We start from the raw sequence: 19,609 nt of genomic DNA on the forward strand, positions 1-19,609 counted from the left end.
TACGAGCGCCATGCAATGTATTATATGGAGTCGCTGGTTTGCGCAAAACCAATTTCGAGTCACTGGTTTACGCAACGTTTGCCCCAACACTTACTGGTATATGCAATTTCCTCAAGCCAATACCGTGGTGCGGCCGTGCATACTATTTTCCTTGCAGCCTCTCCATCCATCCAATGGTCTCTTGCATGCGGCGCCACACGTCTCTGTGACGCGTAGAGTTATTTTCCTGTCATGGTACTTCACCCCGTAACATATCGATCTTGGGCTGGCTGCACACGCTGCCATTGTGACTTTTGCTGGACGCAGCAGCAGCGGCACCTAGTTATCAGTACGTAGCTGATAGCTAGGCCGTAGGATATGTGTGCTATCTGATCCCAGTCATGGTTCACGTTGAGGACGACTAGCTAGGCGGCAACCCAGAGCTAGCACACACAGCTAATGAGTGAGTATGTGCAGCAAGGCAGCAAGCTACAAAGGGACGAGTCCATCGTGCATCGAAGCGGTGTGCTGGCGGGAGTACCATGCTCTGCAAGTTGAAGCTAAATGTATAGTCACCGCTGTCGAGCGTAGAGGGAACGATACCCCGGCTCATGGGTTCGGCTACGTGTTATATGAGATAGGAAAACCCCCTGTCGTGTGAATTACAGAGAGGAGTCCATATTAGGGTGGTATACTATAACATACCTATATGGATACAGATTACACATCTAACAACCGCATCTTCAGCAGCCAAGGTCCGATGCAAAAGGATTAATTAAGCGTGTTTGTTCTCTGATGCAAAGGGGTCGAAAATACTCATTTATATTCTGGCGGTCAGAAAATGGGTAAAATCCTAGCCCAGCGGCTGACGCAAACTGGCCGGTCTATCTGCATCGATGTATTCGCGACCTAAATTTAAGATCGAAATACGTCAGTGGAGACAACACGCGATTCCAATGTTGGCATGCGGTCAAGAACTCTCCAAAGTGGAAGCTAGGCTATGCGGACTACAAGATTAGCATCCACGGTGACAGAGCCGTTGTGGCGGTGGCCGTTGATGGCGAAGACGAAGTTTTGGGCCAAAATGCCTTTCCATCTAGGCCAAAGGGCCACAAGTCCTCCAAGGTCGATCTGAATTGTGATGCTGAGGCCCTTGCGTTGGCTGAGACACAAGAGGCCTTGTCCAAGATGGACGAAAAGCGGCGTCGGGAGAAGGAGGCCACCACTACCACCTTCATCGACATCACCAAACAGCCCATAGAGTTCCAAAGGATGGAGGCCGCAGCTAAGTTGCTTGCAGAGGAGAACCGGATCATGTTTACCGAGTTGAGAATCATGGATCCGGACCAAAGGGTTTGGTTTGAGAAGAAGCTAACCATCATCCGCGAACATGACGCGTGATCACCCACATCTATCCTACTTTACTTCATTTCATTCGAACGTGTGCCCCATTTGCAACTTGATTATGTACTATTTATGTTCACATTGTGATTGACTAAATTAGTCGTATTTTGAACCACTATTTTCGTTGTTTGTATGGCCAATTTTAACTCATGTGTTGACTTTTTTTTCGTGAATTTGGTTAAAAAAATAAATACGGTATGGGCGGATAAAATGTTCTGGGCTGCTAGTTATCCCGGCCCAAACAGTAGCCCAAATCCACCAGAGTTCAAACCCCAGGTTTGACATCTGTGTGTCTCATAAATGCGGAATATTCATTCAGTGAGAGGCGACGTTCCCGTCGACAGAGAGGCGCCTATGGTGACTTCGTCAATTTCAAGATCCAATCCGCCGGCCCAATCTTCCGGAGGTGCTCATAAGGGTAGGGTGTACGTGTGTGCGTTCATATAGGTGAGTGCAGTGGCGGAGCCACAGCTAATCAATTTTCTTGTTTAAAATGGGTAGGACGAGTTGAATATGCTCTTGGTAGAAGTACAGTACTACCTCTGTCCATAAATAGATGCCAAAAGTTTATCTAAATTTGAATGTATCTAGTCACAATTTAGTGTATAGATACATCCAAATGTGAATAAATCTTTAGTATCTATTTATGGACGGAGGGATACGCACATACTCCAGAAAAATGAATAATTAAGATGAATGATGCGACCAGTCCATGGATGCGACGTGGTTCAGAGTGTGGCAGGTACTACCCGTTGTACTTGTACGCAGGATCGAAGGGTCAAGAGGTACATGCATGCGCGCGCAGCATGGATCGAACAGCAAAACTATATAGTATAAAGTTCAATTGAAAACTGTAAATAAAGGCAGAGCTACATGCAACTTTTTATTTTCAAAAATTTAAAAATTATAAGTTTTAAAAAAATTGGAAAAAATCGTAGATGTAGCAAATGATGAAATCTACAAAAGTGCAAAATCCTAATGTAAAATCCTGTTTATTGTAGGCTAAATATAAATAAAAAAATCTGACAAGTTTTATAGTTTTGAAATATACACTATTCACTATACTCAGATCCATACATTTGTTATTTTTGTGTAGCTTAAAATACTAAGAATTTTACTTCAAGATTTTGCATTTTCGTAGATTTCATCATTGGAGACATCAAGGATTTTTCTCAAAAAAATTTAAAACTTAAAAGTATGATTTCTGACTTTTTAAAAATAAAGAGCTACATGTAACCTGGCCTTTATATATATCGATGCGAAAGTGCAAAAGAAACACGGTAGCTGATCAATGAAAATGGATTGCCTTGTTTGTGAAGTTGTGATACGCACTTCAATGGAACAACGGAGCGCGTGGACGACCGTGCTGGCGACAGAAACAGAAAATCGAAAAGGAAAATGGAACTCGGCTGCGGTCGCAGGTGCACGGGTCAGGGCCAGAAGGGAATCAACTAGCCCAGACGCACCAATCTGACAGGACCGACGACGGCCCGCTCCCATTTTCTCTCGTCATATAATTTGCTGGTTTGTCTCTCTCGCTGCGCAAACAAGAACCCTGCATTTGTAAGTACTCCCCACCCGATGGAAATCAACGCGGAAACAAACGACGCACGCACGCAGCTTTGGTTGGACACATTTTAACCCTCCCAGCCAAGTGGCACTTTCATCCTGCACATATGAGTGTGTGTGGCACAAACTGGCCTGGCATGCATTGGCAAACACAAGTCGAACTCAAATTCAAACCTTAAAGCATCTGCCCAGCAGCGTCCCAAAACACTCGAATTCAATAAAATTCAATCAAAAATTTAGTACTCATGCTTAATGGATGTGTGCATCCCTAGTTGGTGCAGAGGCCAGGAAGTGAAATTCTCCCCACTTTTAATAAATGATGACACTGGCCACTACTTCCAGACACGGAAAGGTTTACGCCAAGGCGATCCGTTATCGTCAATGTTGTTTAACATTGTGGCGGATATGCTTGCTATATTGATCGAGCGTGCTAATACTGATGGTCAGATTGAAGGAGTGATTCCACATCTGCACTACTAGGAAATATATTTTCTGTGGCGCACCTTTTTGGACTTCTGTGGCGCATATGCCTTGCGCCACAGTTGTCACGTGACAGATATTTGAATTCTGTGGCGCATATCTACATGCGTCACAGAAATTTCAAAACTTCTGTGGCACACCAGGTAAGCATGCGCCACAGAAATCTACTGTGGCGCACCCAGCAGTGGTGCGCCACAGAATTTTTTTTTTGAATTTTAAAAAAAATGGCGGCCAGATCTAGATCTAGATCTAAATCTGGAGCTGCCGGAATTTCGCCGTTTTTTTCTAAATTTCCCGGAGGTCGCTGAAGGTGGGTGGTTGGGTGGGTGGGTGGAGGAGGAGGCCGAGGAGGCCGGCCGGAGGAGGTGGTGGTGGAGGAGGAGGAGGTGGTGGTGGTGGTGGTGGAGGAGGAGGTGGTGGTGGTGGTGGTGGAGGAGGAGGTGGGGGTGGTGGTGTAGGAGGAGGAGGTGGAGGAGGAGGTGGTGGTGGTGGTGGTGGTGGTGGTCCCGGAGGAGAAGGAGGTGGTGGTGGTGGGTGGGTGGAGGAGGAGGAGGAGGAGGAGGTGGGGGTGGTGGTGGTCGCCGGAGGTGGTCGCCGAAGGAGGAGGAGGAGGAGGCCGGTGGTCGCCAGAGGAGGAAGCCGGAGGAGGAGGTCGACGAGTGGTGGAGGAGGTGGAGGAGGAGGGAGAAGAAGGGAGGGGAAGGAGGAGAAGGGAGAAGGAGGAGAAGTGGAGGAAAAGGGAGAAGGAGGAGAAGGGAGAAGGAAGAAGGAGGAGAAGGGAGGAGGAGAAGTGGAGGAGAGGAGGAGGAGGAGAAGGGCGCCGCCGAAATTCAAATTTCGGGCTAAGATTTCTGTGGCGCATGTGCAGATGGTGCGCCACAGAAAAAAATTCGATTTTTTTATTTTTTCAGGAAAAAATCTTGACTTTGCTGTAACTTTTTACTCTTTTCGAATTTGGCGATTCTAAAAATTCGCTAACCCGGTAAACCCCAGTGAATTCGGATGTAGAATTTTCTCCCGGTCATTTTGATATATTGTGCGTTTTTTCGAGTTCGTATGCAACCACAAATCCAGTTTGATGATTTTGCAACGCAATTTTGCAAAAAAAAGTCAAAATTCATGTTTGTTAATTCTCAGTGGTACTAGATAACATAATACATGGGCACCTCGAATGATTTTATTTTTTAAAATTTCTATCTATTTCTTTTCTATTTTACAGAGCTAAAAAAGGCGTTCCACGGGGGAGGGGGTGGATTTGCGTGGGGATGAAAAAAAAACCTACACATTATGTGACGCCACAGAATACATTCCTACCTACAATGGTTTTCCTAGTAGTGCTGGTAGATGGTGGTTTATCAATCCTTCAATACGCCTATGATATAATTATGTTTATGGATCATGATCTTGAAAAAGCTCGCAACCTCAAATTGATTTTGGCGGCGTTCGAGCAGCTCTCGGGTTTAAAGATTAATTTACATAAAAGTGAATTATTTTGTTTCGGTGATGCTCAATATGATGCAACTCTTTACACATAGTTGTTTGGTTGTGGGCAAGGCCAATTTCCTATTCTATATTTGGGTATTTCGATTCATTATCGGAGACTCGCAAATGTTGAATGGAAAATAGTGGAAGAAAGACTTCAAAAACGACTCAGCAGTTGAAAAGGTAAATTGTTGTCCCTTGGAGGAATACTGGTACTCATTAATTTATGACTGACAAACATGGTATTATATATGATATCTTTCTTTCTTTTACCAAAAGGAGTCTTACACAAACTCGATTATTATCGATCCAGATTCTTTTGGCAAGGGGACAGCGAGAAAAAAAAAATCGACCGGTTAAATGGAGTATAATCTGTAGACCCAAAGATCAAGGTGGGCTTGGTGTTCATGACGTTGAGGTCAAGAACTCAGCTTTATTAGGTAAATGGTTGTTTAAGCTTCTTACCGAGGACGGGGTTTGGCAAACTATTTTAAGAAGAAAGTATATCGGCTCAAAGGCGGTATCCCAAGTGGTTTGGAAACCAGGGGATTCACATTTTTTGGCTGGTCTCATGGCTACGAAGAAATTTTCTTTCGCCATGGTACTTTTTCCATCAACAATGGAGCACAGATACGGTTTTGGGAGGACATTTGGTTAGACAATGCCCCTTTAAGTGAACATTATCCTCCTTTGTATAGTATTGTTCGTCGCAAAAGTGATACCATTGCTACGGTAATGGCTACCTCACCTCCGGATGTGACGTTCAGACGGGTTTTGATTGGGCAGAGGCTAGTTGCATAGAATTCCTTACTAGTTCAGTTGGGGATATTCAACTATCGCTTGAACCTGACGAATTTCGGTGGAACCTACATGCCAATGGAACCTTCTCGATAGATTCCCTGTACAAAGAGATCCTCCAATCTGATGTACCAGTTGATAATAACAAGAAAATTTGGAAGATGAAAATACCGTTAAAAAACAAAAAAAAAATTGGATGGTATCTTCGTCGTGGGGTTATTCTCACCAAAGACAATCTTGTTAAGCGCAACTGGCATGGAAGTACTCGGTGTGTTTTATGTCATCACGACGAAACTATCAAACACTTATTCTTCCAATATCGGTTCGCTAGATCTATATGGTCGATCATCCAAGTAGCTCCCAGCTTTCATCCTCCGACTAGTGGTTCCAATGTCTTTGGCAATTGGCTTCATGGTATCGATTCAAGGTTTAGATTGCTTCATAGGGTGGGTGCGTTGGCAATTATCTGGGCGCTATGGCTATGTAGAAATGAAAAAAAAATTAACGATAAAAATTATTCTATCTTGCAGGTTATCTACAGATGTACTGGTATTCTCCGTTTGTGGTCACCTCTTTAGCAAATGGAGAACCACGACCTATTTATGGAGGTCTGTACACGATTGGAGGCTGCGGCGAGGGATACTTTTTCGCTACATGGGTGACCGTATAATCTAAGGATTGAAGATCCACCTACCCCTTAGGCGTTTTACATTTTATCGACACGATATGTATTATGCCTTTTTATCTTTTTGATACTTGATTTTGAGACTTATAAATGGTTATGTGCATCCTGGTTATGCAGAGGCCGAGTGTAATTGCTTTCTTTAAGTAATAAAGCGTCCATTATCGAAAAAAAACATCCTACCCTCTGAGCTCTTCCGACGGTATTGAAATTAGCGAAGTCACCACATACGTCTCGTTGTTGATGGAAACGTCGCCTTCCAGCAAAATAATATTTTGCGTTTTATGAGACATCAAAATGTTAAACATGATGTTTGAATTCTGATAGGCTGATGGTGCCATTGCCCTTCTAATTATCCAATTAGAGGTTGGTTCTTGTCCTCAAATTTCCTCAAATTTCCGCCTTGTTGCGTTTTGAGTTGTTTGTGGGTGTCGACCTTGGCCACTGGGGTGGCTAGGCCGTCGGCTCGTGTGGTGCGCGGCCTCGGGGCCGGCGTGTTGTGTTGTGTTGTACCGGTTTTCGGCTGGTTTCCCTCATAAACTGGCCATTTCTCTTCTACTATATCAATGAACGGCAAGCCTCTTGCCTAGTTTCAAAAAAAAACAAAAAACAAAAACTCTTGGAACTGGCCACAGAACGGAACCACACGTATCAGGCAACTGTCCTTCTGAAGGGAAATGTCTAAGGATGGTGACAACGCGGGCTGGAGGCGGGGCGCTACCGCCCGCGACGGGGCGAGAGGGAGGCGACAGGCGGGCGAGACGGCAGCGCGGGGCGGTGGATCCACCGCCCGGCGGTAGCGCCCGCTACCGCCCGGCTGCCGCCCGCGTTGGGGGTGAGAGGGGGGCGAGAGGGGGGCGAGAGGGAGGCGGCAGCGTTGAAAGGACACGGATGTCGCCTAGAGGGGGGGGGTGAATAGGCGATTTAAAACTTTTACGAGATGGGCTTAACAAATGCGGAATAAAACTAGCGTTTACTTTGTCAAGCCCAAAGCATATATACTATGGTTCACCTATGTGCACCAACAACTTATGCTAAGCAATGCAAGCAAGTATGAGATAGCAAGATATATATAACTTCAAGCACGATGGCTATCACAAGGTAAGGTGCATAAGTAAAGAGCTCGGGTATAGAGATAACCGAGGCACGCGGAAGACGATGATTTATCCCGGAGTTCACACTCTTGCGAGTGCTAATCTCCGGTGGAGAGGTGCGGTTGCTTAGTGCTCCCGAACGCCACAAGAGGCTCACCTTGAGGTGTGGTTGCTCGATGCACACCAACGCCACAAAGGCCTCACCCCAAGATGCGGTACTCACACCACACACCGAACGCCACGAAGGCGCCTCACCTAAATCTCCGGTGACCCTCGCCACAAAGGCCTAGGTCACGGTTCCACTAAGGGATTTCCTTCGAGGCGGAAACCGGGCCTTACACAAAGATTGGGGCACACATCCACAACTTAATTGGAGGCTCCCAACAAATCGCCACAAAGGCCTAGAATCCGTCTAGGGTTCCAAGAACCCAAGAGTAACAACTTCCTTGCTTTCACCTCCACGAATCACCGTGGAGAACTCAAACCGATGCACCAAATGCAATGGCAAGAACACCACAAAGATGCTCAAGTCCTTCTCTCTCAAATTCCAACAAAGCTACAAAAGCTATTGGGGGAATAAGAGAGGAAGAACAAAGGAATTCACAAAGAACACCAAGATCAAGATCTAGAGGATTCCACTCACAAAGAGATGGATTTGATTGGTAGAAAAGTAGATCTAGATCTCCTCTCTCTTTTCCCTCAAATGGGGGCAAGAATCATGGAGGGATTGAGAGATAGTGCAAGCTTCTCTAGTTCAACAATGGAGGAGAGAGAGAGTGAGAGAAGCACTGCCCAAGGAGGAAGAAGGGGGGTACATATACCCCCCAAGAAAATCGAGCCGTTTGGGCAAACAGGGCCGGATATTCCGGCCCAAGTTGGGGCCGGATTATCCGGGGCCGGATAATCCGGCCTCGTGGACAAAACCTGGACAAAATCCGGCCAAAAATCCGGCCCCTATCCAGAGCTGCTTTTCTTCCGGTCCTTAGACGATTTGGGGGCCGGATATTTCGAAATATCCGGCCCGGATAATCCGGCCCGGATATTTCTGAAAAATCCGGCCTGGCAAAAGCTGCGAAACACCAAAACTAAAACGGGCATAACTTTAGCATCCGAACTCCGATTTTGATGATCTTGGGCTTGTTTTGAAGCTAGGAACAAGCTCTACAAGATCATGCAGGAAACCATCATAGTCCAACAAGGTAGGATAGAAACAAATGATGAAAGGTTTGACCTATCTAAAAAAGACATACCGGTAAAACCTCCAATCTCGAAAATGCAACAAGTTGCCCATGCAAAAACCATTCTCAATGAACTAGAGCTTGTCATGAGAATAAGCACAAGCTCTAAAACATCACATGGATAAGATTCAAATAATAACCAAGAAAGATGATGTAAGGATGCAAAGGTTTGAGCTCTCTCCGAACGATACGATCGAGTTACTCACTCGAGAGCCCTCTTGATAGTACGGCAACTAAACTATAAACCGGTCTCCAACTACACTATGAGACCGGTGAGAAACAAACCCTATCAAGAGCAAACCTTATACTTGCGCATTCCACTTGAGCTCGATGACGACGATCTTGACCTCAACAAGATGGAACTCCTTTCTTGCTTGTGCTTGCTTGACGAAGTCTTGTGGATTGCTCCCCCATAATCCACCATGGGAGAGCTTCTTCTTCGGCGCATCTTCACATATCCATGATCACCATATGGATGGCAAGACTCAAGCAAAGGATCTCTTCGAGATGGCTCATCTTGAACTTGCACTTCATTTCTTCATTCTTCATCATGTTGATGTCTTGAAGTAGCTTGAGGGCTCACTTCATCTTCATCTTCAAGACATACTTGACACTTGATATCCTTCATCAATTTCTTCTTATTGCAACCTTGAAGCCAACATATGGTTCAAGAATTGCCTATGGACAACTCCTACAAATATAACTCAATGCAAACATTAGTCCATAGGGATTGTCATTAATTACCAAAACCACACATGGGGGCTCCAAGCACTTTCAATCTCCCCCATTTTGGTAATTGATGACAATCTCTTTGAGAGGGTTTATATAAGGAATTTAAGTAACAAATAAGTTGGATCTATAGAGCAAACTCCCCCATAATATATGCATGTGTGAATGATCTTGACTTTCATTGCATATATTGGCATTCAAAGCCTAGTGGAGTTTCCTCTAAAGATTCAACTATGCAAAGCAACAAGATGCAATGCAATGAAGGCACATGCTTAAGCACAAAGCAAAGACATAACCAAATTCCCTTAAACCCTCCAAACTTCTCCCCCATTGGCACCAATTGCCGAAATGGGTGAAAAATTTAGAAGGCTAATATAGTGAGAGTTCCTCCATAGCGTGTGCATTTCTCATAATTTGAGTGGAATCAAATGCACATATCCAATTACGAATATTCGGAAGGAATCACACCATAGATAGGATCAACAATTGCAAAAAGATAACAAAGTCAAGAAGCTTCAACAAATGAAGCAAGCAACCAAATGAGTCACAAAGAGGATACCAAAAGAAAGATAGATATTATGATAAGATCAAGAAGATTGCTCTAAATAATATGAGGAAGCTCCCCAAGGTTTGTGCACAAAACTAGACAATTTGCATTGGAGTATAAAGTGCACAAACATGGAATCATCACTCCCATAATATCATTCAAAAACAAAAGATACCAAGTGAATCAAACTCTAATGATCACCACAAGATAGTGCTCTAAATCAAATGAGGAAGCTCCCCAAGGTACATGCATAAATTAAAATGTTGTATTTGAATACAATATGCATAACATGGAATCCTCACTCCCTCATTACCATTTAAAACACAAACATTTGGAATAGATCATAGATAGAGAAATAAGCTTAACACTTGCAACAAACAAATAGTTGAGCAAAAAGTAAGAGGCACCATAATAAAAGGCTCAACCAAGAAGATATGTGAAAGGCATGATAAAGCATATTATAAGACTATTATATGGATGAGCAAAAAGCATCATCATAGTCTTCAATGAATTATATTTCTTAGCATGACCAATCAACATGCAACAAATAAAAAAGATATCAAATGGAGATGTATCATCTCTTATGTGTATAAGTTTCTCTAAGTGGACAATATCACAAAGATATTTATCCACAAAGAAACATGCACACACCAAATAGATACACAAGAAAAATAGCATGATATCCAAGACGAAGTCATGCAATATACCAATAAGATTTTTGCTTAATAGCATGGCCAAAGGCTCAATATTATCTTATTGTACATTCATGAACTTCAACCACAAACAACTAAAATACATCACAAATATCAACAAGGGATAGAAGATAGTTGGGATGCATTTGAGAAAGGCAACAAGTATCACAAACGGGGATACCAAAAGAAGTAACTAAATTTGCACTTTCATCTATATTGCACATGTGAGAGCCTTGAGGAATTGATATGCAACAAAATTGCTAGATAGGCATAGTTGGGATGGATGAATCATGAGCATGATTTAAAATACTTCCCAACACATGCACTCATCTCAAATTACTCACATTCACAATAAAGAGGTTTCATTAAGACTTTTGCAAGAAGCACAACATTTGCAAATCAAGAGATTCATGCCAAGATGCAACCATAAGGTTGGATACAAGAAAAGTATGCATGAGAAGATACTTGTTACCAAGATAGCATTGGTGTGGATGTAGTAGATATGTGTTCGTTGATCATCCTAGCTTGCCTCACGTTACCATTGAGTCACCACTTCTTTCCAAGAGTGAGACAAGCATTCAATGCATATCCATTGTACCTAACACAAAGGTAAGTACAAAATGGTCCCCAAACTAATTGGGTCCGAAGTAGTTAGACACACTACAACATATAGGACAAACTCCACAATTCTATGTGCATATAGATATGAAATTGAATTTCATGCACATCTTAGCCAAATTAGGATTTGATGGAGTTTACCCTATATATTGGATCAAAGAAAGTGACACATGCCATAAGATATACATATATTAAATATGCATGCACAATACTTTCAAGAACCAAAGGAAGATACAATTTGGACAAAACACCAAATAAACCAAGAGACAATGGTTGTCCAAATTATATCAAAGAATCAAATCAACACAAGATTGACTCCAAAGACTTATCTCATTATAAGAAGCTAATTAAACCTAAGCACAAAGGAATGAGATAACCAACTCCCAAGAGAGCAAGGTTCCAACAAATAAACCAAACCCTCGACACTTTTTATGATGGCACACAGTACCAAAAAGAAAATTTATGACTCCCAAACCAAATTTTTGATAAAGATCAAGAGAAGTTTATATAACAAATATAGGAGAGCTCCCCCAAGATTAGTGCATTATCTAGGATTTAGAATATGGATACAAAATGCACACAACTAGGATCATCACACTACCTATATCTACAAAAAAGCTAAGAAAGTTTGAATAGAAAAAAGAACACATGGGAGTCAAAGCACAACAAATTCATGGCAATAAATAAGGCAATTTAAACACAAGATCCATAAGATGCAAGGAAGACACATGGGAGTCAAAGCACAACAAATTCATGGCAATAAATAAGGCAATTTAAACACAAGAGCCAATGTAGATATGATCAATAAATATCTACCTCATAATTGATTACCAATTGTCCTAGGACAAGAGGTATTAGGAAATATTTCCGGTGGTAGTTTGTAAGTATACATAAGATCATATTTACAACGAACAAAGCATATGGTAAAAGATAAGAGTTAACCATCATGCAAAGAAAGTTTCTTGATAGCTTCATTTAGTCATACCAACATGCAAGGCAATTAATAGTATTCATACCAACATGCAAAGCAATTAATAGTATTCATACCAACATGCAAAGCAATTAATAGTATTCATACCAACATGCAAAGCAATTAATAGTATGACTTGAAGCACATGGTTTTCCAAAAATGTATTGAGGGACACGTTGTGAAAAACCATGCCAAGAAAAACTTACACAAATAAGATCCACAAAGATATTAGCAATGAAGCCATTTAAGCAAATTGGAGCTTGTTTGAGCAAACATGCCACATAGGAGAGATAATCTACAATATCAATTCTATGTGACACAACCTCAAATGTTCACATTTCCTAGGCTTGTAATATGCACAAAGCTTATTACTCCCCCATAATGTGATAAGGAATTTATTTTCACAAGAGGCAAATAAGATCCAACTAGAGATATTAATGAACATTAGAATTTGAATTTCTCATGAAGATGACATACCACATAGAGACTAGATAATCTTGCAATATCAATTCTAAGTGATATTCCTCATGTACACACATTGTTAGGATTGTGAAATTCCTAAAGGCATATCACTCCCCCAAAATGTTATAGTCCAATAATCTCTCATAAGAGCCATATAAGATACAACAAGATGCAAAGAGGCTCCAACACAAGCACAAATACATGGTGTGCAACCTAACATACATAGCCTTGATTTCTCAAGAAAAACACGTAGGATGCACAACATATACAAACACATGTTAGGAACAAAACTAACACATGCAAAGGGGCGAGTAACTTTCAATATAAATGAGTTGAGCACATGTTACCGCAAGGAGGAACATTGGGTGTATGATAGAAGTAAGATAACCAAAAGACTTGGCTTGAGATAGTATAAATGATGAAGATCCCTTAACTCTTCATGATGTAGCCAAGTCTCCAATGCCCTCCAACAAGCACCTATTGATCAAGTTTTGGATTGTTGGTCCCCAACTAAGTTGGGTCCTAAGAGGTTAGTCACAATAGGCCTGGCAACCCAAATGGTTCTTTTCTTGACACCACTTTGAGCACCAACAAATTTGGCAAACACATTGCCACCCTCATCCTTACGAAGAGAATAAACATCATCAATGGTGATAGAGTTGGATGAGGTACCAATAGTGCAAAAGGAGGAGATGTGACCCTTCTCACGGCATATGTAGCAAGTTCTTTTCTTCTCCTTCTTCTCACTAGATTTCTCCACAATGGGAGCATTGGCTTGATTCTTCTTGGGAAGTGGCATTTCTTCAACTTGAGGTTGAATATGAGTTTGAGCTTGAGGCCGCTTCCCTTTTTGCTTCTTCTTCAAAGGGCAAGATCTAACATGGTGCCCTTCAATTTTGCACTTGAAGCAAACGATCTTGGCCGGGTCTTTGACTTGTACTTTGCCCTTCTTCTTCTTGTTGTTCTTGGACTTGATCTTGTTGTTGGAGTTGAATCCAAGTCCACTCTTGTCATTGGGGGATTGTTGCACACTTAACATCTTATCAAGTTTGCATTTCCCTTCATGACCCTTTACCAAGTCGTTCTTCAAAGAAGAGACTTGGGCCTTGAGCTCTTTGATTTCCTCTACATGGTTAGTAACAACACAAGTACTAGTGGAAGTAGAACCTTCATTGTTAGAGCAACAAGGCAATGAAGATAATTCATCACAAGATTTAGCAATATTATGAGTGGATGAATTACTAGGACTAGCACATGGCAATATAACATTTTGAGTAGTAGTGCTAGTACCCACATGAGGCTCACAAGGTGTTGCCTTAGATATTATAGCCTCATGAGCTAACTTTAGCCTATCATGAGAGGCTAGAAGATCCTCATAGGAGCTAGAAAGCTTTCCATGAATTTCTCCCAATTTCCCATAATTGCTAGTTAGCAAATCAAGTTGAGCCCTTAGCTCAACATTCTCCTTCAAGGTAGATGCTTCACAAGAAGTAGAGTTAGTAGCACAAGCATCATTATCAATAGCAATAGGAGAAGGCAAGTTGGCATGCACTTTTAGATAAGAAGCTTTAAGTTGCTCATGCGACTCGGTGAGTTTGGTGAGCGCACTCTCAATGACCCTTGAGCCCTTTTTGAGTTGCTCAAAATCCTCAAGGAGTTTAGCATTAACAAACACAAGCTTATCATTTTTTAGCTTTAGTTCATTTGCCATCTCAAGAGCTCTATCATGGTTTTCCTTTTCTCTAGACAATTCTAGAGCAAAGGTCTCCTCAAGAGCTTCCTTGATGGTTTGTTCTTCTTCAAGTTCATTCTTTAAAGATGCTACATCATCGGCATACTCTCGTTCAAGAGCACCCTTTTTATCAATGGTGTTCTCATGCATCCAAATAAGTTTTTGGCTCTCAATAGCGGTAGTCAAGATTTCAAAGAAGTGAGTGCTAGCAATTTTATCTTTGCAAATAATCTTGAATACACTCTTACCCTTATCGCGTAGAGAGACAACCCAATCCTCTTCTTCATAAACATCCTCATCCTTATCACCACGAGAAGTATGAGGTTCCATGGTAGGAGATACCGTGGAACCCTTGGCCATAAGGCACATATGAGAACCGTGAGATAAAGATGAGGAGTTACTTGAGGCTCCTTTCAAGATCTTGTCTTGACCAATAGAATCTTTGGTTTCCTCTACAATGTTAGTCACACAACAACTAGAGGAAATAGAAGCATTTTTATCATGGCCACAAGACAAAGCAAGCATATCATCATTAGATTTATTCAAGCAACTTACACATGATATGCAAGGACTATCAACACAAGCATGTAAATCATTTCTAGTGCTAGATGTGTTTGAGTCCGTAGATGAAACATTGCATTGAGATAGAGATGAAGAATCATCAATAGAAAGCTTAATATCAACATTGCAATTTTCATCACCACTCACCATATCATTACCTTGTGTCTTGACACACTTTGGTGAAGTGGATGAAGATGAGAACTCATCACGGCCGGAAGTGGAAGCAATGCAATCATCCTTAATAATATTGGACACATCATATTTATCTTGAATTTTTGTCCATAACTCATGAGCGCTCCCAAAAGGCATGATTGAAGAAGTAACTACATTGCTCACAACAATGGAAAACACATGAGAAGCAAGAGCATCGAGACAAGAGTTTTTCTTCTCCTCATAAGATAAATTTTGGGGATCCTTAGGAGAAGAAAAACCCATGTCAAGAAATCGCTCCATGTTCGGGGAAATACCCCGCAAAATATTAAGCACATAAATTTTCCATAGATCATAATTTGTGCCATCAAATATAAACAAGTTATTGTGATCTAATCCCCTAACCGACATCTTTACTCTCAAGGCGGTGAAGCCTAAGAATGAGAGACCTTGCTCTGATACCAATTGAAAGGACACGGATGTCGCCTAGAGGGGGGGGGTGAATAGGCGATTTAAAACTTTTACGAGATGGGCTTAACAAATGCGGAATAAAACTAGCGTTTACTTTGTCAAGCCCAAAGCATATATACTATGGTTCACCTATGTGCACCAACAACTTATGCTAAGCAATGCAAGCAAGTATGAGATAGCAAGATATATATAACTTCAAGCACGATGGCTATCACAAGGTAAGGTGCATAAGTAAAGAGCTCGGGTATAGAGATAACCGAGGCACGCGGAAGACGATGATTTATCCCGGAGTTCACACTCTTGCGAGTGCTAATCTCCGGTGGAGAGGTGCGGTTGCTTAGTGCTCCCGAACGCCACAAGAGGCTCACCTTGAGGTGTGGTTGCTCGATGCACACCAACGCCACAAAGGCCTCACCCCAAGATGCGGTACTCACACCACACACCGAACGCCACGAAGGCGCCTCACCTAAATCTCCGGTGACCCTCGCCACAAAGGCCTAGGTCACGGTTCCACTAAGGGATTTCCTTCGAGGCGGAAACCGGGCCTTACACAAAGATTGGGGCACACATCCACAACTTAATTGGAGGCTCCCAACAAATCGCCACAAAGGCCTAGAATCCGTCTAGGGTTCCAAGAACCCAAGAGTAACAACTTCCTTGCTTTCACCTCCACGAATCACCGTGGAGAACTCAAACCGATGCACCAAATGCAATGGCAAGAACACCACAAAGATGCTCAAGTCCTTCTCTCTCAAATTCCAACAAAGCTACAAAAGCTATTGGGGGAATAAGAGAGGAAGAACAAAGGAATTCACAAAGAACACCAAGATCAAGATCTAGAGGATTCCACTCACAAAGAGATGGATTTGATTGGTAGAAAAGTAGATCTAGATCTCCGCTCTCTTTTCCCTCAAATGGGGGCAAGAATCATGGAGGGATTGAGAGATAGTGCAAGCTTCTCTAGTTCAACAATGGAGGAGAGAGAGAGTGAGAGAAGCACTGCCCAAGGAGGAAGAAGGGGGGTATTTATACCCCCCAAGAAAATCGAGCCGTTTGGGCAAAACAGGCCGGATATTCGGCCCAAGTTGGGGCCGGATTATCCGGGGCCGGATAATCCGGCCTCGTGGACAAAACCTGGACAAAATCCGGCCAAAAATCCGGCCCCTATCCAGAGCTGCTTTTCTTCCGGTCCTTAGACGATTTCGGGGGGCCGGATATTTCCGAAATATCCGGCCCGGATAATCCGGCCCGGATATTTCTGAAAAATCCGGCCTGGCAAAACTGCAGAAACACCAAAACTAAAACGGGCATAACTTTAGCATCCGAACTCCGATTTTGATGATCTTGGGCTTGTTTTGAAGCTAGGAACAAGCTCTACAAGATCATGCAGGAAACCATCATAGTCCAACAAGGTAGGATAGAAACAAATGATGAAAGGTTTGACCTATCTAAAAAAGACATACCGGTAAAACCTCCAATCTCGAAAATGCAACAAGTTGCCCATGCAAAAACCATTCTCAATGAACTAGAGCTTGTCATGAGAATAAGCACAAGCTCTAAAACATCACATGGATAAGATTCAAATAATAACCAAGAAAGATGATGTAAGGATGCAAAGGTTTGAGCTCTCTCCGAACGATACGATCGAGTTACTCACTCGAGAGCCCTCTTGATAGTACGGCAACTAAACTATAAACCGGTCTCCAACTACACTATGAGACCGGTGAGAAACAAACCCTATCAAGAGCAAACCTTATACTTGCGCATTCCACTTGAGCTCGATGACGACGATCTTGACCTCAACAAGATGGAACTCCTTTCTTGCTTGTGCTTGCTTGACGAAGTCTTGTGGATTGCTCCCCCATAATCCACCATGGGAGAGCTTCTTCTTCGGCGCATCTTCACATATCCATGATCACCATATGGATGGCAAGACTCAAGCAAAGGATCTCTTCGAGATGGCTCATCTTGAACTTGCACTTCATTTCTTCATTCTTCATCATGTTGATGTCTTGAAGTAGCTTGAGGGCTCACTTCATCTTCATCTTCAAGACATACTTGACACTTGATATCCTTCATCAATTTCTTCTTATTGCAACCTTGAAGCCAACATATGGTTCAAGAATTGCCTATGGACAACTCCTACAAATATAACTCAATGCAAACATTAGTCCATAGGGATTGTCATTAATTACCAAAACCACACATGGGGGCTCCAAGCACTTTCAAGCGTTGGCAGGTCGGGGCGATAGGCGGGGCGAGAGGGAGGGGGTAACGGCTAGCTGAGGTGGCGCGATCTGATTCGTCCACCTCAGCTAGCCGTTGGGGTAGCCGTTGCTGGCTCAAAAAATTTGAAAAAAAGCCAAAAACCCCAAAATTTCATCCCCACCCCCTATAAATACCCCCCATATGGTTTCACTCATTCCACACCTCACTTCATTTCCTCCACTCTCCATTTCCACTCCTCTCAACGCCATGTCTTCGTCTAGCAGCAGTTCGAGCGACGGAATGTAGGGTGATATGATCGGTGCATTCCAGGCGGAGTATGAGGAGGCGATGCTCAACGAGGAGGCGGAGCCAAGACGGCCGCGACGCCGCCGAGAGTTCATCAGGCGTGATCGTCTGGGTGCCCACGATCGGCTCTTCGAGGACTACTTCGCCGACGACTGCAATTATCCTCCGAGCTTCTTTCGGCGAAGGTATCGGATGAGGCGATCCCTTTTTCTGCGCATTGTGGATAGATTGGGTGAATACTCTCCGTATTTCACCCAAAGAGTTGATGCTCTCAACCGTGCTGGTTTTTCTCCCCTACAAAAGTGTACTGCGGCTTTGCGTCTGTTAGCTTATGGAGCCGCTGCAGATACGATAGATGAGTGGCTTAAGTTAGCCAGACAAACTTCATCAGATTGTCTAGATAGATTCTGTGAAGGCATCATTGACTGTTACGGGGAACATTTTTGCCGTCGACCAACTGTCGAGGATACTCAGCGTCTGTTAGCCAAAGCCGAGGAGCGTGGCTTTCCGGGCATGTTAGGGAGCATCGATTGCATGCATTGGCAGTGGAGGAACTGCCCAGTGGCGCATGCCGGTCAATTCACAAGGGGAGACATCAAACACCCTACCATAATCTTAGAAGCCGTTGCGTCGTATGATCGTTGGATCTGGCATGCCTTTTTTGGAGTGGCCGGGTCCAACAATGACATCAATGTACTCAACCAGTCGCCGTTGTTCACTGATGTGCTTAGGGGAGAAGCACCCATAGTGAACTTCACAGTGAATGGACACGAGTACAACTATGGTTACTACCTTGCCGACGGCATCTACCCCTCCTGGCCGGTGTTCATGAAAGGTGTTACTCTTCCACAAAGTGAAAAGCATCGACTGTTCACTGCTGCTCAATCAGCTTGGCGCAAAGATGTGGAGTGTGCCTTTGGAGTGCTGAAGGCTAGGTTCAACATTCTAGCAGTTCCGGGACGCTCGTATTCGAGGCGTACTCTTGGGTTGATCATGCGTGCATGTGTCATTCTGCACAACATGATCATCGACGATGAGCGTGATACAAATTTGGAGAACATCTATGAGACAGTTGATTCCAATGTCGGCCCTGCGATACACAACCATGCACCACCAAGCCTAGCAGCCAGGATTCAGATGGACAACGAAATGAGGGACTCACCGATGTATACACAGCTCCAGCATGATTTGATTGAGCATGTGTGGGCTAATGCCTAGATTATGTAATTTTTTCAAATTTTTATGTAATTTTTTCAAATTTTAATGTAATTTTTTTTATATTGTAATCGGTAACAATTTTAGTTCAATAAAATAATTTTCTTGCATTATTTTGAATGTTGTAATCTGAAAAAGAAATGCTGATGTCGAGGAGAGAGAAAAGCTGATGTGGAGGAGAGAGAGGTGAGAGCTGGCACTATAGCCTGTGCATTGGCACCG

At 42.9% G+C, this 19,609-nt stretch overlaps 1 protein-coding gene across 1 annotated transcript; it reads left to right on the forward strand.

Moving 5' to 3' along the window:
• Window positions 1-18,106: 18,106 nt before the first annotated feature.
• Window positions 18,107-19,390, forward strand: LOC127310897 (protein ALP1-like). The gene has a single exon (XM_051341517.2). The coding sequence runs from the start codon at window positions 18,179-18,181 to the stop codon at window positions 19,388-19,390; it is 1,212 nt and encodes a 403-aa protein (XP_051197477.1). The 5' UTR covers window positions 18,107-18,178.
• Window positions 19,391-19,609: the final 219 nt, after the last annotated feature.

This window comes from Lolium perenne, chromosome 6 (genome assembly GCF_019359855.2).
Source record: "Lolium perenne isolate Kyuss_39 chromosome 6, Kyuss_2.0, whole genome shotgun sequence".
Taxonomy (NCBI): domain Eukaryota; kingdom Viridiplantae; phylum Streptophyta; class Magnoliopsida; order Poales; family Poaceae; genus Lolium; species Lolium perenne.

Excerpts from the sequence above, each read along its gene's own strand:
- LOC127310897 (XM_051341517.2), top strand. The coding sequence starts at position 18,179 with ATGATCGGTGCATTCCAGGCGGAGTATGAGGAGGCGATGCTCAACGAG.